The 27,077-nt window shown below is 49.4% G+C and overlaps 1 protein-coding gene and 1 long non-coding RNA gene across 2 annotated transcripts; one reads left to right on the forward strand and one right to left on the reverse strand.

Annotated features, from left to right (window-relative positions):
* Nucleotides 1–95: 95 nt before the first annotated feature.
* Nvy (CBFA2/RUNX1 partner transcriptional co-repressor nervy) lies at nucleotides 96–27,005 on the forward strand. The gene is made up of 8 exons (XM_076798885.1): nucleotides 96–281; nucleotides 10,108–10,509; nucleotides 19,053–19,519; nucleotides 20,392–20,538; nucleotides 22,861–23,114; nucleotides 24,692–25,341; nucleotides 25,578–25,858; nucleotides 26,057–27,005. The coding sequence occupies exons 2-8, from the start codon at nucleotides 10,128–10,130 to the stop codon at nucleotides 26,309–26,311; spliced, it is 2,436 nt and encodes an 811-aa protein (XP_076655000.1). The 5' UTR covers nucleotides 96–281; nucleotides 10,108–10,127; the 3' UTR covers nucleotides 26,312–27,005.
* Nucleotides 10,395–15,065, reverse strand: LOC143360237 (uncharacterized). The gene is made up of 3 exons (XR_013083234.1): nucleotides 15,020–15,065; nucleotides 11,555–11,684; nucleotides 10,395–10,490 (listed from the first exon to the last, which is right to left on the reverse strand). It is a non-coding gene; the product is annotated as an uncharacterized LOC143360237 (long non-coding RNA).
* Nucleotides 27,006–27,077: the final 72 nt, after the last annotated feature.

Consider the following 27,077-nt stretch of genomic DNA (forward strand, 5'->3'; position numbering starts at 1 on the left):
ACGCGGTTGTTCGTGTCGCTCGGCCCGAGTCAGTCAGTACATCGTCGGCTCTTCTTGGATCTGTTCCCCACGGTCCCTTATCCCCGGATACGTACTCTTCGTGATCCATCCGCTTCGATCCTCGGATCCGAGATCGCGTTTCCCGCGCAGGGGCATCGAGCGTGTTCTCGCGAGTGAATCATGAGACGCGTCGTCCAGAAACAGTTCCCGTAGGATCGTCCAGCAGCTTTGGATTTTTCTCGCTTGGGAGATTGAATCGCCGAGGATTCGTCGAGTAGGAGGTAGGAGATCGATCTTCGATCATTCAAATAAAAAAAAAAATCTCTGCGCTGTCCCCTTGTTTGGATTGAAAAATTGGGGAGACTCGAGTTAGTATACAGGGAAACACGATGGTTTCCCAAGAGCGATTTTGGTTTGGTTTGATTGAGCAGTGGGTCGTTCTTCAGGTCTCAATGCGGGGTTTGAATTCGCTTCGCCCGTAGCACTTGTTAGGTTCAATTATACTTGGTAACTTTCTAGATGGGATACGTGTTCTGGGACACTAGGTAGTCCTACTGTTAACTGACGGGAAATACTGCTGGGTCTGTTGAATTGGGTCTATCTGAAAGAATTCTCCCAGTTATTTGGATGTTCAAGGTGCCTACATTCTATCAGGTGCAAGAAGAAACAATAATACCTTTCCTGTGACACTCTAACACTCTGATGATAGTCCACGCTAGACTCCAAATTGGAGTATAAAAATAGGTAGCCCGTTAGCAGAAGCGGCACAACCGGTACCAGTTAACCATGCACTCGCTGCGTCGAACCCTAATGAGAAAGCAAAGGAAAATTTGCTTCACGTTCCGAAAAAATTCCCAAAGGATGCCCAATTCGCGATGAGTGCTGCATCATAGACGAACCGACTGCTAGATCTAATAACAAAATCAAATGGTAGATTCGATGGTGGCCCTCTACTGAATGAAACACTGTTAAATCGCGTTCCTTTCGGATCCGTAACGATCGAGGTGCTTTGATCGAGGCGATTGACGTTCGCGAACGCACGTGTGCCGAACGCGAGCGAAAAGCAGCGCGAAAACGACTGAACAACCGCTCGTCGGAAACCAGTTGTGTTTTGAGATGTCGGGAAAAATGAACCCTTCAACGCAGAACAAGATAGCTATAGGTAACAATAGCTTTGCATTAGGCATTGTCTCTTTCTCTGTTAACTTGCACCGGGGCTTTTCATCCAAGATGAAGAGCAGTTTGCTCATGACTATGTAGACATACAGGCATATAGGTGTGCGGCGAATTTAAGCTTCTTTGGAATTTGAGTACACTCTGATTCGGATCAACCCTTCAGGAGAAACCAAAAGAGGTAGCTCCTTGTTGGACAGTACAGTCTCTTTCTCTGTTAATTTGCATTGAAGCGTTACATCAAAGGTGCAGCTCAATTCTCTTATAATTAGTGCATAAGGATGCGTTTCGAATTTGTCTCTTTCCCTGTTAATTTGCTCTGTACTCGTAATACACATAATACGTAATGCACGTGACAGAACAGAGAACGTGCTACTGTAGAATTTAAATGCGCTATCAGTTCAGTATCATCTCAGTATTGTTCAGTAGTCGATTAAAGATTGAATCCTTATCTGAGCAACCAGCAGCCACTTCGCTGTGGACGCTTAAAAAGAGTTTACTGTCCACGTCTGACACATAGAAGAGTTGTTCTAAAATTCGAGTAGATCCTCTTTTAGCTTGAGGGGATTCCCTCCGACTCAATATTTTTATTTCCTCATCATGATTGTGTAATATTTTTCTAACTAGTCTACCTATGTAAATAATTTTATTAGGCCAGTGTAAAAGTTCGTGTCCAAATCCTTGTACTTCACTGACTGTTCTATTGTCCACAATCTATTGTAGATAATTCCACGAGAATTGTAGCCCACGTACTCGGTCCCGCGATAACTTGAATAGCTCGATGCATAGCTGGACCAGGTTTGAGTACGGTACTTTTCGACATGCGAACAGCGCGATCGGCACTCGAACGGTTAAGGAGCAGAGCACGGAAAACCGTCAGGTGTTCTATTTCGCACGGTATTCGCCGATAACCTTGTTCCCTGGAAAGATGGGCCCCCATTCGCGATTAGCCATCGGCTTCTTCCTCTTCTGCTTCTTTCTCTCCTCCGTTGGTCGCCGTTTAATCGATCTCCCGTTGTAACGAGATTCCGGGTTCGAGTGCTCGCTGTCCGCTGATTTTCGCGATCGAACGATCGCAGATCGGCGCGGCCCGGCTTCGTTTACATCGAACGGCGCGTACGCAAATATTAGTCCGACAGCTAACCGGCGCAAATATTGGCTCGCCGATGCTCGAAAACTCTGGACGAGGCTCCGAGGGAGTGTGAGAAAACAGCAGGTGGCACCAGACGAGGATGAAATAATGCCTTTCTACGAACCCGCTGTTCTTTCCTCGCGGAAATCGCGGCTGGTGACGCAGAACGTTCGCGAATCACGCGGCCCTCCGAACTGACCCGGTCATCGTTGTCCAACGATTCATCCTCTGAATCCATGATTCTTGTATAATACATTTTTTCGCTCCATTTGTTCATGAAACGTTTTCAAAATTCTCTGCACTTCAGAGCGCGAAGGACAAAGCTACAGACAGCGGGATCATGGTTAGTGAGAAGGAAAAATCATTGAACAACGCAGGAGCACGCAATAGTGATCGCCAGGACCGCGTCGACCGCGTGCCAGTTCTTGCGGTGTTATGCGAACGCATCCAACGAGTATGCGTGCATGCACGCCGCCACCGTTGCTTCGCTCAATCCGAGTATTATATCGATTAACTGTTGGCAACAGAAGAGTTCCAGAGCATAGCTGGTCGGAGGGTAGCGCGGCTTCGGCTTTCCTATATTATTAATCTTTCTATCTCTCCTCCGCCCGATTTCCATCCGTCTTCGTCTCCTCCCGTTCTCTTCAGCTCGTTAGCCCTCGGAGCTGAGGGTTAACAGACGCGGGTTCGTCGCTCGTTGTCTCCTCGATCGTCGAAAACAGTGACGAAGATCGAGAACGATCGCGAGAAGCCTGTGCACAGCTGACACATGGCCACGGTCGTTGTTCTTCAGGATAATTCGTCCAAATGCTCGACTATCCAATCTTCAAATCGTTCGATGACCTCCCCGCTGTTAATTGCTAATATCCTCTTGCCTAATTGTTTCTTTTCGACGATTTTTCTGCTCCTCGGGTTGCTTTGTCGAAACACCAAGGTCATCCAGTTGACCCAGAGAACGAAGACGGTCATATTCCACTGCTCAGGTTCTGAGGGACTGCGGATCTGCAAAAATTGTCTGCATTAACGTCAAAGCAATCTTGAAATAATACAAGTACAATGTTTACTTCGTACAGGGCGTTAAATACCATTCAATATTTATATGGTATATAGAACACATTATGCTGAGTAAGAGGTCAACCGTTTCTGAGATATAAACATTTTTGTTTGTCGAGGTTTTTCTTTGTGAGATCGCGTGGATCAAGGAATAATATCTCCTCGCCGATACATGTCCGTGGTTAGACCCGTGTTTCGGACGTATATCGAGTAAACGCAGTACATATTAAAATTCTGCAAAAGTTTTTGCGGTCTTGTATTTGACTGCATTTTTGTTATGAAGTCTACGGTCTACTGATAAATAATCGCCAGCTGTTCTACCGATTCTAATAGAAAGACTGACTAGGGGATGGCGTTGGAATGGCCGGTAAATGATCACGAGAAATATCAAGTACGCAGCTACGGGATTAGTCCTCCATCCGAGGATCAGGATCAAGGAAGATCGGACGCTAACAGCTCGGATGGAAGCTGGCCACGTGGACGCTTAGCGACACAAATCGCACAGAGGACGAGCACACCTGCATTCGGTGTCTCGGGCCAGATTGACCGCCGATCGATTGGCTGGAAAGTCGAAACATGGTGAACGCGAGAGATTATCGAGCGGATAGGTAGCTAAGCTACCGATAAAGTTTTCCCAGTGTGTTCGAGTGTCGCGATCGAGTCGAGATTTTCCGCGGCGAGTAGAGGAGGATCGAGGGGACAGAGAAAGAGAAAAAGAGAGAGAGAGAGAGAGAGAGAGAGAGAGAGAGAGAGAGAGAGAGAGAGAGAGAGACAAAGAGAGGGCGGTCGCGTCGTCAAAGGCCGGTGCGAGCAAGAAGACACACACGGTGGCTGTGCGTGACATTTTTGTAATGAAAGCAAGCTAAACGTACGTCGCGCTCTCTCGCCAGTCAGTACGGCAGACATCTGGTCCGGCTTGCCTGGTTGGCTTGCCTGGCTTGCTGCCTCTCTCGCCTGGCCGTTCTAATATTGGAAATTGCGTCTCCACCCGCGCAACCTCCTGTCCGACAGGCACCGTACCATGTGCAGGACATATGTATAAACATAAGCTCACAGTCTGGCACGATGGCGAAGCCGTTTCCTTCGAAACGTGCCCGCGATCGATCCATACGTTGCTCGAGGCTTTTTTGTCCTCGCGCGGTTCGTTCGCACCGTTCCCTTCGCCCGTACGATCGCGAATCTGATCCCATCCGATCCAGAAATCCTCTGAAAGGTCACGAGTTCGACGCGTTCCCGCCCTCGACCCTTCCCGTACGAACGGCGAGCGCTACCCTCGCGGAACAACCTAAATCGCCTGACGCAGGCAACCTGCTCAGTTTGCCCCGGAGCCCCTGGGAGCTCGCCCCCCCCCCCCGGGCCAAACGTAGTTACAGACCGAGTTCACGATGTCACGACGGGATGTTTAGTTTGCTGTAGTTTTGTTACTTTCTTCCCGTTTTGATCCCTTGGTTGTCCGTGTGTTGCGAGCAGGTGAGTGGGTAGTGCTCCCTGGGGCAAACTTTGCTCCAGGCTCTGTAGCCTTTAAAAATCTAGCCATGCAGATCATTATGATTCCGAATTCGTTCGGAGGCAGAAGACTGTCTTGATGTATATTTTAAAGAGTAGGCGTGGCTTCTCTGGATTCTGACGGCGCCTGGGCACTGCCCCATAGGGCAACCCATGTCTACAGTTCATCTAGATTCTGTGTTCCCTAAAAATCTAGTTCTGGAGCTCCAAATTCGTACTAGGTAATGCCACCAAAGTCGAACTCTCAAAACAGCTGATAGTAGGCGTGGCTTCTCTCGATTCTGACGGATCCAGGGCACTGCCCCATAGGGCAACCCATGTCTACAGTTCATCTAGATTATGTGTTCCCTAAAAATCTAGTCCTGGAGCTCCAAATTCGTACTAAGTAGCGCCAGCAAATTTAAACTTTCAAAGCTACTGAAAGTAGGCGTGGCTTCTCTCGATACTGACGGCGCCTGGGCACTGCCCCATAGGGCAACCCATGTCTACAGTTCATCTAGATTTTGTGTTCCCTAAAAATCTAGTCCTGGAGCTCCAAATTCGTACTAAGTAGCGCCAGCAAATTCAAACTTTCAAAGCTACTGAAAGTAGGCGTGGCTTCTCTCGATACTGACGGCGCCAGGGCACTGCCCCATAGGGCAACCCATGTCTACAGTTCATCTAGTTATGTATTCCCTAAAAATCTAGTTCTGGACCTCCAAATTCGTACTAAGGAACGCCACCAAAGTCGAACTCTCAAAACAGCTGCTAGTAGGCGTGGCTTCTCTCGATTCTGACGGCACCAGGGCACTGCCCCATAGGGCAACCCAAGTCTACAGTTGACCTAGATTATGTATTCCCCAAATTCTAGTTCTGGACCTCCAAATTCGTACTAAGTAACGCCAGCAAATTCAAACTTTCAAAGCTACTGAAAGTAGGCGTGGCTTCTCTCGATACTGACGGCGCCAGGGTACTGCCCCATAGGGCAACCCAAGTCTACAGTTCATCTAGATTATGTATTCCCCAAAAATCTAGTTCTGGACTTCCAAACTCGCACTAAGTGACACCGCCAAATTCAAACTTTCAAAGCTACTGAAAGTAGGCGTGGCTTCTCTCGATACTGACGGCGCCAGGGCACTGCCCTATAGGGCAACCCAAGTCTACAGTTGACCTAGATTATGTATTCCCCAAAAATCTAGTTCTGGACCTCCAAATTCGTACTAAGTCACACCGCCAAATTCAAACTTTCAAAGCTACTGAAAGTAGGCGTGGCGTGGTCGCTCCGGAGAGCGGCCCGCGGAGCAATCCTCGCCGTTCTATCCGCCGCGTGATCCAAAAAAAAGGCGCGCGTGAGCTCGCGTTTATATCCGTGCGCGTTTCACAGCTGCGCGCAATTACCGGCTCGAGAGCCGTGGATTTTCTGCCGTGGCACGTATTATATCGTTTGCCAACAACTCCGCTCTTGTTTGCTTAACTAAGCATCTTAACGAATTGCCGCGGACGCGCGTCTGCCGCCCCCACCCGGCTCCCCGACCGAATCGATCCTGAAGAGCGTGGAAGTCGCGTTCGCTGTCGCTTCACACAATCAACACGCGACGTTCAATCATCTTTCCTGGCTGTCGTAACGGTCAGAAACGTACATACATATTGTCCAACGAATCGAGTCGGTGTGCGAGTTACATTTCTCAGTCAACACGTTTACTACCGCTGTGTACACCTGTTGGCAGAGCTTATTTTCTCAGAGGGACCACGGTGGTCGCGCGGATTTCGTTTATCTATTCTAAAAATGAGTGAGCACGATTCCAACCAGTGGACAAATTAAAATAATCGAAGACCATCGATACTTTCAACTCGATCAAATAATTAACCCTCTGACCACGGCGGACGTCGTTGTGCTCATTGACCAATATGCACATTTCGCATAGGTGCGCAATAACGTTCACGAAGGAAATATTAGTGCAAAATTCCTGCCCGATTCCTCGTCGCATTTTAATACGGAAACGCAGACAACTCTCGCGCGCGCTGTGAACGGTGCTGGGGAATGTTGCTGTTCCGTTTATCTGTCGCGACTCGCCTCGTCGGGCGCGTACAGAGCCACGTCGTCGCACTTGCGAGACAAACTGGGTCGCGCGAATTCCAGACATGTGTAACAACGCGGCCAGAAGAAAACGAGGCGGGTGACGGCAATTAAAACGATCGCGGGCATCCGTTATAATAAAACGCGGCCGGTGGTCCGCCGGTGTCGCTCGCAAACCCGTGTAAACCTGACGTTTTTATCGCTCCGCGTCGAGATTCGGCGAGGGGATTGATCGATGGCCGATCATCGTTGCGCACGGAGAGCGATGGGAACTGACGTGCCTGACCGGCAGGAATTGTTTCAACGTGTCCCCTCTCGCGACAAGAGAGAGCGAGAGAGGGAGAGAGAGAGAGAGAGAGAGAGAGAGGAGAGAGAGTTCGCAGTGTACAGGTTGACGGGCCGCTCTAATTGGAAATTCGTTTCCGAAGGAGCACCCGGTTCGGGTTTAGGACTGGCTGCGGTATCTACAATTATCCGCGCGTAAAGCTGTACACGGGGCCCGCCTCGTTCCCATTAACGCAAATTAATCCGGATAATTGGTTTCCTTGGACGTCTGGCAAGTCGGGAACCCGCCTAGCTCGCTCCCTCCCTCTCTCTCTCCCTCCCTCTCGTCGTCCGCGTTAATTCCGATGAAATTATGTGTCGTTAAAGCCGCGCTCGCCGGGGGCAATCGACGACGGATTCCTATAATTTATCGAGCCGTCCACGGGGCTCGCTTTGTTCAACGCGGACCAGGTAAATATACCGTTTTTACAGTGGCACCGTAAGAGCGGGGGCGAGCGCGCGACGTTACTGTACACGTTTATCGGGGCCGTTAAAATACGACGGCGTTTGGCGATGCAATTTTGCAGTAAAAATTATGGCGAGACCGTCCGTCGACGTTCGCCGTTTCTTGGACGAAACGAAGGGCTCGTTTGCATTTCACGTTAATAACGAGACCATGTGGCACCCCGAGGAGAGGCGGAGAGGCCGGCACGGCGACGGCGACGGCGGCGGCTGCGCGTCAATAAAATAAAATTCTGCCAGCAGAAGCTGTGCGCGCCACGTGGATCTCGAAGATTACTTCCCGCTTTCGTTCCATTTAATTCTCTTTCCAGTGGCGCGACGCGCCCCCGCGCCACGATATTGCCTGTTTCCAATGTTTTCCGACAACCGAGATCCAGAAGGAGAAGCGGGACTCGATCGAACGCTCGTTCCCAGAAATCTCGAGATTCCGTGGACGCTCGATCAACTGATTACCCGCTCGGTTACCCCCTGTACCCGCCTCTCTCTCTCTCTCTCTCACTCTTTTAGGATCGTTCGCTAACAATGTTTTCGACGCTCGTTTCGCCTAATAACACTGTGCCCAGCACTGGACTGCGGATGTTTATGCGAATTAAAAATTGTCTTCAAGTAGAAATGTCCTTCTTGAATAACTTCAGTGAGTCGGAGGAGATTAATTTTTGTGTTTAACTCCTCTGATCTTTCTACTGTTTCAGATTTGATCTACCAATTTTTATTACAAACGCATAAAACTCCGCAGTGTATTTATCACGGTCAAGCGACCGGCGTTTTACTTTACAATCGATACGGTGTTATAATCTTGCAAGGTGTTGCTCCCTCGCGTCCCGTATAAATACTGAAGAGGCACACGAGGCAGCGGCGAGGCAGCATTAACACTATGTTTACGGGCCGCGTCAAAATGACGTGTTCTAGTATTTTTAATTTACAATTATTAATATTCTAAAGATACATCCGTGAGGAATTATTCAACAAATTTATTTCTTTGGGTATATGTTATTTTAAAAAATGGCTAAACATTTGGGCAGCACATGTTCTTGTTATTTTTATAAAGTAATGTAAAATAGTCACTTTCAGTGCTCCGTAAACCTACTGTTAACACTATGTTTACGGGCCGCGTCAAAATGACGTGTTCTAATATTTTCAAGTTACGAGACATCCGCGAGAAGTTACTAGACAAATTTATTTCTTCGCGTGTATATTGTAAACAAACTCTCGTTACTTTCATAAACTAATGCATGTCAGCTTCAGCGCTCCGTAAAGCGTTAAAGAATATGACTCGCAAAGTTTGAACATAGCTTGAGAAAATTCTGTTCGATTGGGAGCGGCTCGTTCGTTTCGCTGATCAATCGGCGAGGCTGGTCGCGGCGCGGACATTATTCGAAACCGTTCGGTTATTTACGTATTCGAAGCGAGTAGTCGAACCACCGAGACGCGTCCTTGTTGGTTTGTAAAATTGCCGCAGGCTCGTCCCATTAAAATCAGTCATCGGTATGCACGCCGGGATGCTGCACGCCGAGCACGTAGACGAAACGCAGGAGCCGCGGTGCAATACCGCGAACTGCAATCCGTCGCGATCGAATCGATCAAACGAGGGAACGATAACGCGCACGCAGGACGCCGCTGTTAACCCTCCGTCAACGCCGCCAATAGTCGATTTCCCGGGGAACGTGGACGTGTTTGAGAAAAACGTGCCTTCTGCTCGCTGCAATCTAATTAATCTCATTAGCAGACCGCGCGTTCGTTTCATTTCGGACGCGTTGAAATTATTCAGAGTCAATTTTTATGCACAGCGGAACTTCGGCTATCCGAGCCTCCTGTATCTGAATTCTTTATTATCCAAACATGTTCAAAGGATCTTCCAAGATCTACGCACAACACGATCACTACACTGCGGATTTTTGAATAAACATTTTCTGCCTTAATAAAAAGACACAGAATCGTACAATACAACAGTATTTTTGAATTTTTTAAATGTGTTTGCATTTGATCCGATTATTTCTATCGCGAATGCATAAAATCCGCAGCTTATTTATTATGGAATCATGGACCCCTTATTTTATGATTAGAACTTAGATGCCTATAATCCACTAGGAAAAATAGAAAATTTATATTTATTGTACAACCACGTGTTCTGCAATGGCGAAATATTGACTACGATAAAATAGCTTTTAAAGGGAATTAATAATTATTTAGAAAATTCTGTTGGAACTCTTCATCTCGACTCGGTATTATAGTACAAGGGGTTAATGATTTGATATTGTTTTACTATTCGAACGTCTAGAGTCTAGTTTGGATAATCGAGGCTCCACTGTGTCCTCTATTTCTAGGACCTCCCTTACCAGCCATTCATTCTTAGCTGTACGTTTACGATGCAACTCTGAAACGATGGAAATCTGTTGAACAGGGAAGAAGTGGTAGCCGAGCATGAAAGTGGAGGGCGGAGTGGCGACCACGACGATCCTCCACAAGGTCAAGGTGAAGGAAGAGGCGAAGGAATGCTGCGGTTATCAGCAGTTGTCGTCGGCGACGTCGACGCCGACGGTCACCGCGACCGTCGCAACGGCGGCGACTGCACCGAGCACGAGCATCGTGACCACCGTCGACGGGAACGCCAGCAACAATGTCAATGCCAACGGCAACGGGAATGGTGTCCCGGTCTCGACCACCGCTCCATCCACGAATGATAGCCCCGCAACCGCCGCTATTATCTGCCATCCGTCGACCCCAGCATCCTCCGTCACCGTCACCGTCACCGCGAACGCCGAGCCCTTCCCCGTCGATCTCGACCTGAAAGCCAAGGCAAAGGGTGCGTTCAATTTTTCTCACTGTCATTCTTTCTCGATCCCGCTTGATTCGATCGCACGCTCCGCCGTTTGCTCGCAGAAACTCACAGAATTCAATTTTCTTCTACACTGATAAATGCTGTTCGAGTTTCTTGAATATTAGACGGTTGCAAAAATTAGAATACAAGCTTCGTTGATCGGACATAGTCGTTACCACTTCCGATAATCGTCTCTCAATGTTTTGTAATCTTCTTCAAAGGTCTCTTCAGGGCTTTGAAAATCGCGCAGGAACTGTTGCAAGCATGCTATATCGGTTGCTGAGACATGGGCCACCGATTGAGCGCAGATTTGATGGACTCTGTATTACATTCATTCGTTGACACAAGTGCATGAAATCCTCCTGGATTGATAATCACTAGACCGCGGATCTTGACGCGTAAAGAAGATTTCCTGCTTCAAGTGCATTCTTAACACTAGGTTTACGGGACCCGTCAAAACGACGGGTTCTAATATTTTTAATTTACGATTATTGAGATTGTGAAGACCCATCTACGTGGAATTACTGAACAAACTTACTTCCTTAGGTATATATTATTTAAAAAATGGCTGAAAACTTGGATAGACACATTCTTCGTATTTTTATAAAGTAATGTAAAATATTCACTTTTCATGCTCCGTAAACCTAGTGTTAAATGACTCTGACCTCTCTGTTTTAAATTTCGCTGGCTTAATTGTGCGACGAATGCGTAAGCTCCTCAGTCTGATAATTATCAATCCTACCCATTTTTGAGAATACCGGGACCTCGTTCGGGTTCCACAGAATCAAAATGCCGTGTAATTGCGGGCGTTTTTGAGGGAGGGGAGGGAGGAAGAAAAGTTTCCACGTGAAAAGAAGAGTGTTCCCGAGTCGTGAACGGTGCGGCGGGTTCGGCTGTGGGCACGTCGCGCATTAGTTTGGAATATTGCATAGGGGTACCCGTATAACCATCGCGCGGGTACGCTCTCTCGTCCGAAACGTACATTTAGACCTCTCCCCGGTTATCTAGACGGGCAGGAGCCCGCAGCTACCTTGGAAATGGCTCAGGAAAAAAGACCGTCTCTCTCGTCAAAGCCCCGTCATCGTGTCCGAGCGGCGCACCAACGTTTCTCGTCCGATCGATTGGTTTTCGTTAACGCGACGCCGCACAGCGCTCCGAACCTGGAAAAAACAATTTTTTTTTCAAATTTTATATCGCATCCCACCATCGCGATTTCATACGGGAATAGTCAAAGACCGATCAATCGTCATGGACAATAACAATTTTCCGTGAAAACCTGTTAACCCTTTGTTAAAACCTCCGACCTAGAATATTTTCATTCTGTACGATTCTTTTTTTTTTGGTCATTTTACGTTGTTTTTAACTTTTAGTGGCGACTCGAAATCGGATGTCAGCTGCTGGTATCTAAAACATTAAACAAACGTATAATTTTGTAGTTTAATTGTGTTCAGAATGGACAATTATTTGGCAAGGAAAAGTTAACGCCAACATCATTCGTTTCGGTGGACAAGTTAAACGAACGCATGCTCTCTGAAGTGGAACATGCTGAATCGCTCGATTGTTCGCACGGTAGATGAAAATATTCTTTTCCTTAATTCCCTCGGATTTTCAGGACCGTAGACATTTCGAAATTGCGCAGGTCGAACCGGTGGGCTTGTCGGTAAATTCCCCGATGAGAATTGTCGCGGAGAATAGCGTTTCTCGCGCGGATTACGCTCTCCCGCGACGACTTTCGAGCTGCGCCGTGAGCGAGAACGGTTTTTATCGGTTCGGACGGGGTTTGGGAAATTTAGCCAAAGGCTCGTAAAAAATTTACGCGGGCTGCTCGCGAGCAGAGGTTCCCGTGGACAGATGGCTGGGCCATCAGAGACACGCGGCTTTCTTTCAAAGTCCCTCGTAAGTCGCCTTATCGCGCGGCGCGCGCTCTATCCGGCGTGTCCCGTTTCGATGCGTACACGCGATTATTACACCGAAGTATCAAAATTCCCAAGAAATCTTTACGATCAGCTCGAAGAGCGAAGAAAACAGTTCGTTTTGCCATTAGAGCCATCCCTCTAGCTTGTACGGTCTCCGAGATATTCCAATAAATATAATTGGTATCTCAATCGGTTCGGATAATCGAGGTTCTACTGTATCGCGAAATTAAACGAGTATACATGATTCGAAGTGGGTCGTGTTTGGTATCGTTTCAATCGGAAAAATGTCGCGGATATACCGGGGAACGTTTCACGAAGAAATAATGAAAATTGAAACAGTTTTATCGTTAAATAAGTATCGTCTTATCGATATGTCAAGGTTCGAGGCACCTGAAAGTGCGCGTTCCGAGGAAATGAAGCTGAATATCAGCTGGACTATCCATCGGGATCTTAAATAATCAATCAGAGGTTGAAGGGATCTCCGCTGGTTGGAGAAGTAATCGTTTAAATCGCGTACACACAGTGGCCGGCGATCTGTTTCGTTCCAAGGGACCCCGGGCCGGGGAAAATGGAAAGAGACTAGGACATGGGGGAGATGGGGAGGGAAAGTGCATAGTGCACGGGTACACACGGGTACCCGGGCACCCGTTAGCAGGAAACGCGTTCGCGGAACGTTCTCTCCATGGGCGGAGGGGAGGGATGGGGCGAGTGAAACTCCTGCGAGCAGTCAGTCAAGCTGGTTGGTTGGCCTCGGTTCTGTGTTGGTTAGGTCGGTTCGTGCTCTGGCTGACTGCCTGGACCAGACGCGATAAGGCACGTCCAACGCTTCCACCGGGATTCTGCTCGAGGCTGATATCATATCCGGTACACCGTCGGCATCCCCGACGTTGCCGTTCGAGGTATTTTGCGATAGTCGCGTCCGTGTTGCTCGCTCGCTCGCTCTCCGCTCTTCGCCCGCTTGCTCTCGCGCACATGCACTACCCACCTTCTTCTCAGGATATGCTTACGACGTAGAACGGGAATGAGCTCGACGGGAAACACCATCCGTCCTCCTTTCCGTCGCGGCCGCCTCCAATTTAACCGCGGCCGAGTTTTAAACGCCCCCGATCCCTTGAAAGGTGGGCCCCGACCACCCCGAAACTTTATTAGGATCACCGCCGACTGCAATTCCAAGGAATGGGTCTTAGACCGACGACGCGACGGGATATTAAACCGCCCCGACCGCAAATCCCACCGAATCGCGCGGTATCTGCGGTTCGACTGCGTGCGGCTGATATTTTACACGTTCGCCGAGGGCCACTGGCTGGGAAAAAGCTGCCGTAAAATTGGCAAATCGTGTCGCGGACATTCCGAACGCTTCCCAGTCGTTAGAAAAGCCTCTGAAATATCCATTTTCTTTTCAATCGAGATGCGCACAGGGCTGTTGTGCACGATAGTGGTCCAACTGCACGCGCGAGGACGTCTTCTTTTGCAGTCAAATCGAATCCTCCTCTGCTGTAACCGAGATTTTACATTCAGAAGGCGGACAGTTCAGCCGATTATACAGATAGAAATGTTTAACTCGATTTACAACATATTTTCGATGGTACTTTACCCAGATCCAGATCTTCTTATTGGATCAACTTTCAATCGAGAGTGCCGAGCAGTCAGATCCTGAAATGCTGGGTCAGAATAGACCCGGCCCTCGTCGTCCAAGTGCTGAGCGTTCTCTGTAGCGGAAGAAACGTCGTTCGGAGAAGGTTAATTGACTCTCGTTCAAGAGCCACCACCGGCCACGGTTCGATCGCGGAAGCTATACGCAACGCGACATGTGTTTCTACATTTGTGCCATTAAACCGTGCTGAATAGGCAAGCTGAACTTTTATAGTGCGTCGCACGTGCGAGTACAATGTTCCTTACCGTAGGCTGCCCCGTTATGCATACATGGCTCTCAAGCATGCTCCCGGGGGAGGGGACGAGGACGAAAACACTTCTCGAAATGACAATTTCTGACGGGACCGAAGCTGCAAAGTAAGCAGAACTGTTGATTTTCAACGATTTTTTAAATAAAACTTGCGCCGACACATTCGTGACATTCTCCCGATTAGAACGAGTACAAACACGACATAGTTCGGAGGTAATCGGTGGCGGGCGTTCGGATAACAGAGGTTTTACTTAATCGTGGATAAAACAAATACACGTGCTGCGAATCGTGTCATGTTTGGGCTCATCTTCATCGGAAAAAGATCAGGAATATTTCGCGGAAGGTTTCGTCCATAAACCGCGACGTTCGCTCGAGGGGGCATCGAGAATCGACCGGAAGCTGTCCAATCAGAAATCGTGGAGGAGTCGGCGAAGGTTGAATAAAAAATGATCGTGACATCGCGCGACGAAGAGGGATGAAAGGAGGAGACGGCAGCGGGAAGAAGAAGTACGCTGAAGAGAGAGAGAGAGAGAGGGAGAACCGTGGAGAAGGGCGAAGAGTGGAGAGAAAGGAAACGAAGGGAGGAAGAGGATGGCTGGGAAGGGATTGCGATCAAAGCCATCTGTTGCATTGTCCCGGCAATTAGGAGGCGACAGCTGAGTCCCAGCGTACTTACTTCCACCCAGGGACTCTCAGCCGAGTGGAGCACGTGCGCTTTATCGATCTCTGTTCGCGCTCGGTGGAACGTCGTCTACGAGGACAACGAGCCGCTTCTACGTTGCTCCTGGTGTGCTCCAGGTGCGCGTCAAAACCACCGGCGCAGCATCGCGATTCACGGACCCGGATCTCTCTCTCTCTCTTTCCCTCTCTCTCTCTGTGTGTGTCGCTCGCTCTCGGAAATTCGCCGAGGCAACGGCCGGGGCCGCAGCTAATCGAGTTCCCGTCGAATATTTCCTGCCGGCGAACTAATCGTTTTTCAATCTCGCCGGGCTCGCCGCTCCCCCCGATCCGCGAGCCGATCCAGCGTTCCCTCCTTAACGTCGCGACGCTCGCGAAACGGGTCCGCGAGACGCGCTTAATACCTTCAAAAAATTTTGAAATTCAATTTTTCTGCCACTCAATAATTCCATTAAATGAAAAATATTTCCGCCACTACTGTACCAGCGGAAAGTATCAATCTTTCCGTTCTCGTGTCTTCTAAATAATCGTCCCATCCAGCTGGACATCAAAATTGCAAATGACGACTGGGCTGATCAGGAAGAGCGAAGAATGCAGGTCATTTTGCCGCGAGAATCATCTCTCTAGCTCGCACGGTTCCCGAGATATTCGATGAAACGTGAGATCCATCTGAAACAGTTCGGATAAGCGATATAAGTCACTTGCGCGGTTCTGGCCGGTGACATTTAGACGAAACCTGTGGTTCTCGCCGAACGTTGCATTTGAAATACACAGTGCACACTGGAAATGTAAAAGTCACTATCCGTGGTGGTGTGGGTAGTTCCAGTGACCATTAAACGCGAGCATCATCTCTCTAGCCCGTACAGTTCCCGAGATATTCGATGAAACGTGAGATCCATCTGAAACAGTTCGGATAAGCGATATAAGTCACTTGCGCGGTTCTGGCCGGTGACATTTAGACGAAACCTGTGGTTCTCGCCGAACGTTGCATTTGAAATACACAGTGCACACTGGAAATGTAAAAGTCACTATCCGTGGTGATGTGGGTAGTTCCAGTGACCGTTAAACGCGAGGCTCGCAGTGACTTATATCGGGAATTCGCTGTATACATGATCGTGAACTGGGTCGTGTTTGGTATCGTTTTAATCGGAAAAATGTCGCGGATATATCGGCGAACGTTTCACGAAGAGACGATTAAAATTGAAACTGTTCTGCCGTTGAATTAGCATTGACATTTGTCGAAGAATGAAACGCGTTAAAGGAATTACAGCAATCGGGCGCCAAGATGAGCTCCAAACGAGAGATGCTTGATCGAGAGGTTGAGAATCGTGGTCCGCGATGACAGGAGCAACAACGCTTGCCAGCAGTGCTCGATCAGGCAGTCGCCAGGCGACGAGTAGATTCGCTGAAAAAGCGCGAACGTCTGTTCGCGCGGAGATAAATCGCGGCCGATTCGACGCGCGTTTCTTCGCGGGTCCGTGTGAAAAAGGCTTGATAACGAGGTTGCTGGGCGGGGCAGCGCGCGGCGAACTTGATTCTCAATCGGAGCGCGAGCTGGGGAGCGTAAGTTGCGTTCAAGGTAGTTTAGTTTGCCGAGAGTTCAGGTACAGGTAATTACCTCTTGGCTACCGGCGTCAGGTGGCAGTGACACGGCAGCGCCGACCCTGCCTCCTCCGCCTCCACCTCATGCTGCTGCTGCTGCCGCTGCCGCCGTTGCCTCTCGGCTCCTTCTATGCCCAGCTATGTTGCGAATTTAACGCGCCATCTCGCGAAAACACTCGTTCCCACGAGCCTGTCCGATCGACTCCTCCTCGTTTTCTTCCCGCTCCGAATCGACGATCCCCTATCTCGATCCACTGCTCGATGACAGGACCTGGAAGGATGATTGAGTTAGTATTTCTGATAAACCTTTCACGACGATACGCCACAAAGGTTACGCCTTGAACTGTTTTGAATAGTGCACATCTCGATGAGGGAAACCGTGTTATGAAGACAATAAAATTCTGAACATAGACGAAGAGTTGTGTCACTCATGTGTGACTCGATTTGGAGAGTTACTGTAACAATTGAACGGTGCCTAACAGTGGAATTCCTCGACAAATGCTTCTGAACCTGAATGATGCAGTAAAACAAAACGGTGATCCTTCAAGAGCAATAGTAATTTCAATCGAGAATCAATTACCGAAGTATAACTACCGTGGAGTGTTAGCATAGCGGAAGCGGAGGGAATAAAAATGTCGCATCGCTCGCCACCGAAAAGCTGAAGAGACTGGGGCGAATAGGAGAGACGAGACGCATGATTAATCGGGACCGGTGGCACGTGAAAGGAACGAGACGAAACTTGTCGTCTGTCGGCGGGCTCGCGGACGAATCGCGGCGTGTAACGTTTCGTTATCGACACACACATACTCCCATGACGTCGTTTCGCCACGCACGCCATCGCGCTGGAGGCATTCCGCGAGATAACGCGCGGAACACACAGAACGGGAACAAGACAAGGTGGATGACACGGCCCGTAATTGCATGTTATCCGCTGCACCCACGCACCCGGAGTACACGGCCGACGCGCATCCGTGTGCTCGTGTGCCTTTATCAGCGTGTTTGTAAACGAGTGGCCGATTCGCCTGCCCGTTTCACGTGCCCCGTGGTTGACGGCTCCCCGGATGTGCCGAGCACAAAGGACGTTTGCGGCGACGTTGTCCTTTGTGCGTTGTGAAACGCTCTTTCGACTCTTGCCGAGATAAATCGTATATTTTTACATTGACGCGTATCTCGGCTTCAATGTTGTTCGCTCCTGTCGCTTCCGGAACAACGGGAAGCGTGTCGGTTTCCCCCCGTAACGTCGCGGCCATCGAAGGTCAGATCCAGTAGAACCATACGTCTCAACATCAAACCTGAAAACCGTATGGTCGTTTATATCGTACATTCACACTATTCCTAGACCTCTTACTGATAGCGTCGCTGATAGCTCACATCCTCTCGATGAGATAATGTTAACCCAGTGACTCAACTTATTTGTCCATAATTATTTCGTTGCAGAACCTTTCGCATCGTGTTCGTGACATTTTTCTGCTTGAAACGAGTACAAACATGACATAATTCCGAGCACATTTACGCGTTTCATTCATGTTACAACAGAATCTCGGACTACTCAGTAGTGACTGTTCGCATAATAGAGGTTTGAATATGTCGTGGATTAAACGTGTAACTACGGTCCGAATGGTGTCGTGTTCGGGCTCGTTTTAATCAGAGAATTGCCACGAGCATGTTGGTAATAGTTTTACGAATTAACTAATCGATGGAACACGATCCGAACAGGATACAAACTACGTCATGTTTGGACTCATTTCAATCAGAAAAATGTCGCGAATGCGTTTGCAAAAACCTGCTCAGGGAGGTGTACCCGCACTTAGGCGAACAATGTACACTGTCCTTAACCCATTTGCATCATTCGCGTATATATACGCTCAACTTTGTTGGTCGCTATCATTATTCGTTAGCCAAAAAATAGAAATGAACGGTGTTGTTGGAGATGAAAGTAGTAATTCTGATTTTTCCTTATAATGCTAAAACATGAAGTTCTTTTACTTGTAGTCAGTTTCGTACTTAACCCCTTGACATACAAATAAAATGCGCGTCGACGCGTCCGTAGGATACCATTTAAAATTTAATTTGGCTCAATTCTGAACACAGTTCGAAGACAGTTCTTGACGTCTCGGAGACGTCAAAGTCTCCAATGACACATGAAATGAATGACATCTCCGAGACGTCACTGTATGTCAAGGGGTTAAATATAATAGAAAGGAGTTTGGTGATAAAGGCCTTCTTTTCATACTTCCTTATGATGCAAATGGGTTAATAGTCAGCAACTAGATCCAATCGATCCTACGTTTCTCCCAAGTTCCCAGAAGAAGCGATTGGACGAGCAACGAGTCTTCTGGCGTGCCTCTACAGCAGCCTATCCTCTCCCCAGACGTTGCGCGGGCAGCTAACCCTAGAAACGAAAAGAAAAGTGTGTAATTTGATTGCAGTGGGCTCGGCAACGCGGGAGAAGTCTTCGCGGGAAGACGGCCAGCCGGAGGTGCACTCGCCGAGCTCTCATCATCAAAGGGTCTCGGTGCCGGCCGGTCAACAAAAGCAGAGCAATGGTCCGCGAGCCGAGTACAAAGGGGCAACCGGTTGCTCTGGATCTTCGGACAACGACAGTCCTTTATCCTCGCTCATCCTGAAGCCGGAATTCGAGGATGGAATTGGTTCTGGCGGAGGTGGTAGCGGCGGTAGCGGTGGCGGCAGCGGTCCAGCTCCTGCCAACTGCAGAACGGAAGAGCAGAACGATGCACCCCCGTTGTCGAATGGCACCGCCGGCACCAGATGCATCGCCGGTGTTTTCGCCGGCCACGGCATGTTCAAGAGGCTGCTCGGCACTCTCGTGCAATTCGCTACGGACATCTCCCCGGACACCGGTGACACCGTGCGAACGCTGGTCCTGGCGCTTCTGGTAAATCCGTCATGTTACATTTTTCTCTTGCTCCTTTCTCTTCTCGCTGGCTCTCTCGTTAGTGGCCCGGCCCAGCCCGGCGCGACGCTAACCAGGCAGGCTGCATGCTAGCTTGATCTTAGAGTCACACTCGTCCACGCGGTCGAAGCATTTTACTGGATACCTAGGGTGTACGAGGCCAGGCCGCCCGTTGTCATGCTTACACGTTCAAACTAGCCGATCCCTAATTTCCTGGGTTTTCCCAAGATTCGGTGCGAGCCTGGCTCTCGTAGGTTCCCACATCTGGTGGCCAGATTCGCGCGGCCCCGGCAGTTTTCCTTCGGCAAAAACGGAACTTTTTCCGTGCCCGTTTTCCCCCCTTCCGGGACGTTCTCTGTGTCTCTCCTTCTAAGGCCCTATATATAGCCTTTAGAAAATAGTGGCCGGTTTCTTTACCTTTCTGTCCAGCGACTTGACGACTCGTCAGTCGTCTTCGCGCACCTTCGGTGTACGATTGCTGGCGGAGTCGATTCGTGTTCCCGTTTGTATATGACGTGTATGCAAACAGGGCAGGATCAGTGCCGGGCCGATTAACGAAGAATTTCGCGTGTTGAAGTATTCGAGTTACGTCGTCGCGCGTGCACCGACGTTGCATGCGTCCCGTGACATCTGGCAGCCGCCGTTAACCGTAAAACGATCGCGGCACGTGACAGAGAACCGAGATCGAGTTCTCGCGCACGCGTTCGCCTGACCGTTCCCGAAGGGGGTCGAAACCGAATCCGTCCGGAGTTATCTCCGGTGACTTTCCGCCAGGCACAAAGAGGTAACCGGGACAGGTAGGAACCGAATGCCGTGCCGTTAATCGAGCGGAATCCTCTCGTTTGTCGTTGCAGAGCGGGAGCATGGCCGCGGAGGAGTTCCACCAGGCGCTGCAGGAAGCTACCAACTACCGTCTCCGTGGTTTCGTGTTACCGTACCTGAAGCACACGCTGCCGTCCCTGCAGAGGGACCTGAGCAACGCCGCCAGAGCGAACAACCAGGTGAGATCCCCGGATACGATCGATCGGAGTCCCGGCCCCCGATGGAGATCGGCGAACAACGACTATCGAGGAAAGAAAACAATCGTGTCCAGGGGTTGGGGGGTGAGGGGGTTAACGAGTAAAATCAACAGAGGTTCAACTGGACCGGCTGCCGGTTTGTTTTAATTTCCCAGGCTACTTCGCGATCGTGGGCGAGAGCGCGACAGACAGGCGGTTCAGGAATTAATCGAATCGCAGAAGCTTCTTCGACAACGCGGACAACGTTTTACCCTAAACGGCTTTCCCCGGGAATCATTCTGTTTTTTAACCTTTTAACGGTCGCACCTCGACGTATGTATTCCCTTCTCCGTTCCAACGTGGCGACGAATCTTGCTGTCTCTCTTCCGGCTACCAGCATCCTCACGTCCTCGAGATGCTGGTCCGTGGATCCGAGAAACGGAGCTAGGGAACACGAAGAAGAATTAGAAACTCATTGTCTACTTGCTTAACACTAGGTTTACGGGAACCGTCAAAATGACGGGTTCTAATATTTTTAATTTACGATTATTGAGATTTTGAAGATCCATCTTACATGGAATTACTCAACGAACTTATTTCCTCAGGTATAAATTACTTGAAAAATGACTGAAAACTTGGATGGACACATTCCTATTATTTTGACAAAGTAATGTAAAATACTGACTTTTAATGCTCCGTAAACCTAGTGTTAATATAAAGACGCTACATTTTTTAATAGAATCACCAGTGGGCTCCAGAAAATTTCAGCTTCCTACGTGAAGCGCACAGTTCCGTACAAAGATTTTAGTATCTTTTCCGTTGTGTTAAATGTTATCGATAATGTCATGTGGGAATAGGGGGTGCGCAGTGCAGTACGCGAGCCGCCACTGGGAATGACACCAAGGTCGTGCAAGGTCAACTGCACGTGAACCACGAGACCGATATAATCGTGCCTCGATTGATCATTTAGAATAGGGAGTATGGACCGGGGAGAAGGTTCGAGGATTGTCGCGTCGAGAGCGTTGATCATCGGGGCAACGGTGTCTGTCGTCGGGGAATTCGTAATGGCGTCGAGAACGAACAAAGTCGTAGCTCCCGGAATTAATAGAGACTTTCCGGTTACGACACAGCTTCCAGCTGCCGCCGCCTGTCTCGGAAAAGAACGGGAAGGAAGACAGACGAAAGAACGGGCCCCCGGAACCGACGAGGAGCGCGAGACCTAGGAAAGGCAAACGCAGGAAAAGCAGAAAGTAGAGAGCGAGAGAGAGAGAGAGAGAGAGAGAGTGAGACAAAGAGGTGGAGGGGCGAGGAGGGGGAGGAGCCGGGCGACGGAAGCGAATTGCAAATTAATTGCAACGATTTACATTTCTCGAGGCAGCCAACGGCGGTACGATCGGCGTAGAGAAAGAGAGGGCGGAAATTCTTTCTGTTTCGTTCTTATTCGAATTCAGAGGCGAAAGACGAATTCTTCGCACCGGTGAAACGGAATGAATGAGAGAGGGAGAGAATCGATCGGAGGTGGTACGCGTACACGCCTGACCCGCCGATCGATGAGATCGTTAATTGGGAATTGCGAGCGCGGTAAGGCGTGAAAACGTTGCCAACCGCGGCGAAACGAAGACGGGGAGGGGAAGGGAGGGAGAGAGATCCCGATATTGAATTAGAAGCGATAAATCCCACTCTGCCAAGCAGACTGCGGCAGCCGAGGGGTATGAGTTCGAAAGTTTCGTCGAAAGGTGGCCCGGCCGTAAAGAAGCCGACGTGCGAATATTAAAAATCGAAGCTGATTGGGAGCTGTCGGGCTGACCTGACCCGCGGGACTGCCTGCCTCGCGCTAACTGTACGACCTTCCTCGAGAAACGAGACGCTACGGGGGCGTGGGAGAGAATTTGAGAACTGTTTTGCCTGGGGGATGCTCGCGATCGAGACAACGGAAGCTCCTTCGAGCGCATCATTCTCTGGTTCCGCGATCAAGTAACTACAGATACATCCGTAAGATACATCGTGGCGCTGTATCCGACTCGCTAATAAATCCCGAAGATAACCAGAAAATCATCGGAGAGGCAGGCCAAATAAACTCTCCAAACCAGACGCTTGAGAGATAAAGATACGGATAAATGCTTCATCCGACTTCGAATAAAAGACAAAAGATACAGATAAATGCTTCATCCGACTTCGAATAAAAGGCAAAAGATACAGTGCACCTTATCTAAAACTTATTTGATTAATTTTTTGTTTCGATACTGCCTATCTCCGGTCCGTGGAGACCATCCCCCTGTACGGTACGCCACTATAGTGATATGTGGTAATGTTTGAATTCGACAGAGTGCGGCGCAGTTCTTGCGATCGAACGAGACAGCGGTCTTAGAGGCTGTAGGCTTGGTGTCCTCGGGCGAACCAGTGGAAATCTTCGGGGAGCAAGCTGGCAACGGATCAGGAGGCTCCGCTCATTATGGCATGCGGTCCAATTCGAATCCCAGCGTTGGGGGCATTCAGCACACGGGCAACGCCACGGCCGGTCTGCATCATTACTCCAGGAACGAGGCGCACGCACCGAAACGGCGCGCATCCGACACCCCGTAAGTGAACATACGCTTTGGAACATCCGCCTTGCATTGTCTACCTTTCGACATTTTGCTCTAGCTGAAAATGTCAGTCAGGAGAGTCAATTAACTCCATAACGTCGACTCATTAATTTAAAAAATTAATTTTCCCGACTTTAAACCCGATGAAAAAACAGTGTCACCTAATGCTAATCGTTTCAATTTGGAAGAACCATTGTCCCAAGTCTAATAACTTTCCCTGTTTCTTCCGACCGCGACTGCGTATAAATTGCGGACAAGGGGCGGATTCTTCCTTGATAATAATTCAAGCAACGAGAGCCACGCACCTGCGAGTACACGCCGTGTATAGTACATTTGCCAAGCCGCAAATGCGGCCGCATCGTCGTTGCGGAAAAATTCTTGACCGCAGGCCCTCGCGTCTCTCGACATTTATCGTGATCTACGGTTCTAGTTCGACACTATGCGAATTAAAAGATTACTCAGGACGAGCTTGACATATTAAAAAATCGTGTTCAACTCTTGGTTCAACTCTAAGAACAGTCGATGACCTGGTTTAACCTCATCGCTCGAATTCCAACTAGTGGAAGACGATAGATAGCCAGAGAGACGAATTGAAACGAAGACGAAATGATCCAGATTGGCGACATGCGCGTGCACGTGGAACGCGAAGGGGCGCCGAAGCGGATTCGAAGGCGACGAAACGAGGCGGTCGTGCGCGCGCGCGCGTTGCCAATGCTGGCGATGCTGGCAGGTCAGGCCTCCTCTCGATATGTCTGCCGGTGACGTTTCCATATATCATCGGGGTACCACCTTTCCCGAACACCCCTGACCGTTCTTCCACCCCCGGGACCCCTCCGCTCTGAACCCTCTACCCTCCCAGTAAACTTGCCTCGAGTGCCTATCGGTATCCCGCCGCTAGGGATTGCGTGCATTCCGCCCTCGAGGGACGGAACTGGCCCGGATCGCGAAATTCCTCTCTCGATCCCACCACGTCGTGGCGAACTAACCAGTTCGTGGGATTCGTAGGATTTGTGGGACAGTTCTTTGTCGAGCGCGGTATCGATGATACTGTCTCTCTGCTGGAATCGTTGGATCCTCAACGTTGAAATTGCCGTTGAGCTTTGAGCGCGACGGACGTAGGGTAGCGGCGGCCCTGTTCTCTGATAAGTCGAAACGTGGACTCGTTCGTCCCTTATTTGTACAGCTTGAGCCTCGGAAGGGGCCCATTTTGGAACTCCATTTTTCTCCATGAGTAGAAACGTGTCCCACCTAACTTATAATTTTCTATTAGCCCAATGTGGACTCGTTCATACCCCATTTTTGCAGCTTGAGCCTCAAACGTGGTCCATTTTGGTCTACGAGTTCAAACGTTTCATTTAAATTCTGCATATACTGTTCAATGAGGAGATCAATTTTAGGAGATTAATCTCGTAGAAGTAGACTCAGAAATATGATACCTGTTTTAAGTCGTTATATCATTGAGATGATTGTTACCCTTGGGAGAAGCCAGTGGCCCCCAACACTGCTCTAAATGGCAAATGGTACCAACTCGTTACAGCTCTCACATAAAGCCATTCTTCCTGCATCCGCAGGTACTACGAGAACGGTGTTCTGTTCGACGACATGCCGGTATACGGGAAGAGATTATCAACCCCGTGGAGCCATCACCATGCGCAACAACAGCAGCAACAGACGTCCACCGATAGCTCAGGCTCTTATTGCTGGTATCATCCTCTTCATTCGTCGAACGGATCGATGCAAGGCCACGGGCATCGTCACGGTCATGGTCCCAGTCCAGTTCCGCCTAGTCTCGTGCAGATTAATCAGATCAACGCGTTCTCCGGAACGCATCATCTGACTCAGCAGCAGCAGCAACAGCAACAGCCGCCCAGTCACGCGCAGATGCAGAATGGCAGTCTGGACGACGAGTGGAAGAACATCCACGTGATGCTGAACTGCATTTTAGGCATGGTCGAGAAGACGAAGAGGGCTTTGGCCATTCTTCAGACTCGCGGATGCTCGAGCCCAGCCGCGGCGCCTCCGTTGGCAACGACGTCGACTGCCACGCAAAATGGCAATGGGAACAGCGTTGTCAGCAACAATCCCTCGTCGACGAACGGTTCCCAAGTGGAATCCTCTACCGGGGATCGAGAGGGTAGCTTGAAACGGTTGTCCGGCGAGATCGTTGCTCAGACTATCAAGGCCACCGAGGACAAGGTCGCCGAGGTGAAACGGAAGGCTGGTCAGTACAGCAGTTGTTCGTAGTCTGTTAGATTATGCGAAATAAGAATTGTCTGCATCATTTTCAAGCTACAGTAGCTACATAGTCATTTGTGCCGGTGATTCCAAACGAATTAATCGTTTTGCATATTATCGGCGCGTTTGTTTCTTTTCTCAATAACAGTAAAAATCTGCAGTCTGTACACGGTGCACCTCTCTTCAGCGTCTCGCTATAAACTCTTGGAATGTTCGTTGCAGAGGAAGCAGTACTTGAAGTGAAAAGAGCGGCCGTTGCCGAAGTGCAGCGAGCGGTTGCAGCTGCGGTGGCTGAATCTAGAGCCAGCGAACGCCTCCGGGTGCATCGAATGCTGGACCTTCCGATGTCACAGAGGAGCCACGTCCGGCAGGGGCCGTTTCTTCGGGTTCATGGCAACCCGAACGACACCAATGGCAGAACGGTGCCGACCACCACGTCGAGCTGTACGCCGTCGACCACCGAGGAAGAGAAAGACTCGCATGTGCAGACGGTCTCGGGATCGGTGAGCACTTCTTTTCCTTTTAGCCCTTCGAGGACGAACGTCGACGTATCCGACATCGGGGCCGTGCGTTCAATTCCTGAAGTTACAAACAATTTAGTTAATATTCAAGACTTTCGATGCATGATCTCGTACTCCAAAGAAATTATTCTTAATCCCCTAGCGTCATCTTCCTCGGTACTTCGAATTCCTGATTTTCAGAGCTGTTGGAACTGCGGTAGACCCGCCTTGGAGACCTGCGGCGGCTGCGGAATCGCTCGATATTGCGGATCCTTCTGCCAGCATCGGGACTGGGAGGCTGGAGGACACCATGCTACCTGCAACAACCCTCCAACTCGAGAAACCAGCAGATCGACATCGCGCAGCCCTCCGAGGATCGTTTCCGGAAGCCTCGCGACGAACGAAGCGGAAGTAACCGCGCCGGCGACGGTCACCACCCCCGCGAAAGGGAAGTGACGTCACGATGTAAAATACAATCATACCCGACGATTCGCTAAACCGATCCACTACGATCCGCGTTGATCGTGCACGCGATCTACGGTAATGCCTCGGTCACGCAACAACTTCTGTTCTCAGAGAGCTACAGGGTGTTTCAGTGACATTTATTTTGGACCAACTATTGAAGCTGAGACGGCCAATTGGATTACTATGCTTGTCGTTCAAAGACCTATTACAGAATCCTCAGCCATGACACTTTAGAAAATGGAGAAATAGTTACCGGTATATAACGTGTTAATGGAGAATTCAGACAGATCGGTTCGGATAATCGAGGTTCCACTAAATCGTCCATTGCACGAGCACCTATGCTTCGAATCGTATCATGTTTGGTCTCGTTTTAATCGGAAAAATGTTGCGAATATACACGGTGTCCCAAAAATGTATTTCCTTGGAGGGGGTGACTACACGATTTGTAATAACTTTTTCTCCGCGGCACTGTTCAGGAGTTGTTAGCGAAAAACACAGACCAATCAGAGCGCGGATACAGCAGGCGGATTCTGACTCAGCCAATCCCAACGCCACGCTCCCTCTGCTATAGCTACCCTCTGATGGGTCCGTCTTTTTCGTTAATAACTCCTTGACAAAGCCCCGGAGAACATTTTCGCAAAGGAGAAAAAAGTTGCTTCGAATGATCTCAAGATTTATCCTTTCGAGAAAATACAATATTTTTGGGGCTCCCTGTATAAATTTTAAACTGGAAGCAAAACAGTTGTGTCAACGGATC

This window comes from Halictus rubicundus, chromosome 13 (genome assembly GCF_050948215.1).
Source record: "Halictus rubicundus isolate RS-2024b chromosome 13, iyHalRubi1_principal, whole genome shotgun sequence".
Taxonomy (NCBI): domain Eukaryota; kingdom Metazoa; phylum Arthropoda; class Insecta; order Hymenoptera; family Halictidae; genus Halictus; species Halictus rubicundus.

What these genes read in the sequence shown, in the direction of transcription:
- Nvy (XM_076798885.1), top strand. Translation starts at nt 10,128, where the DNA reads ATGAAAGTGGAGGGCGGAGTGGCGACCACGACGATCCTCCACAAGGTC. An exon ending in CGGCGCGCATCCGACACCCC is followed by an intron (nt 23,115 to 24,691) that starts GTAAGTGAACAT and finishes CTGCATCCGCAG; the next exon opens with GTACTACGAGAACGGTGTTC. An exon ending in TGCAGACGGTCTCGGGATCG is followed by an intron (nt 25,859 to 26,056) that starts GTGAGCACTTCT and finishes CCTGATTTTCAG; the next exon opens with AGCTGTTGGAACTGCGGTAG.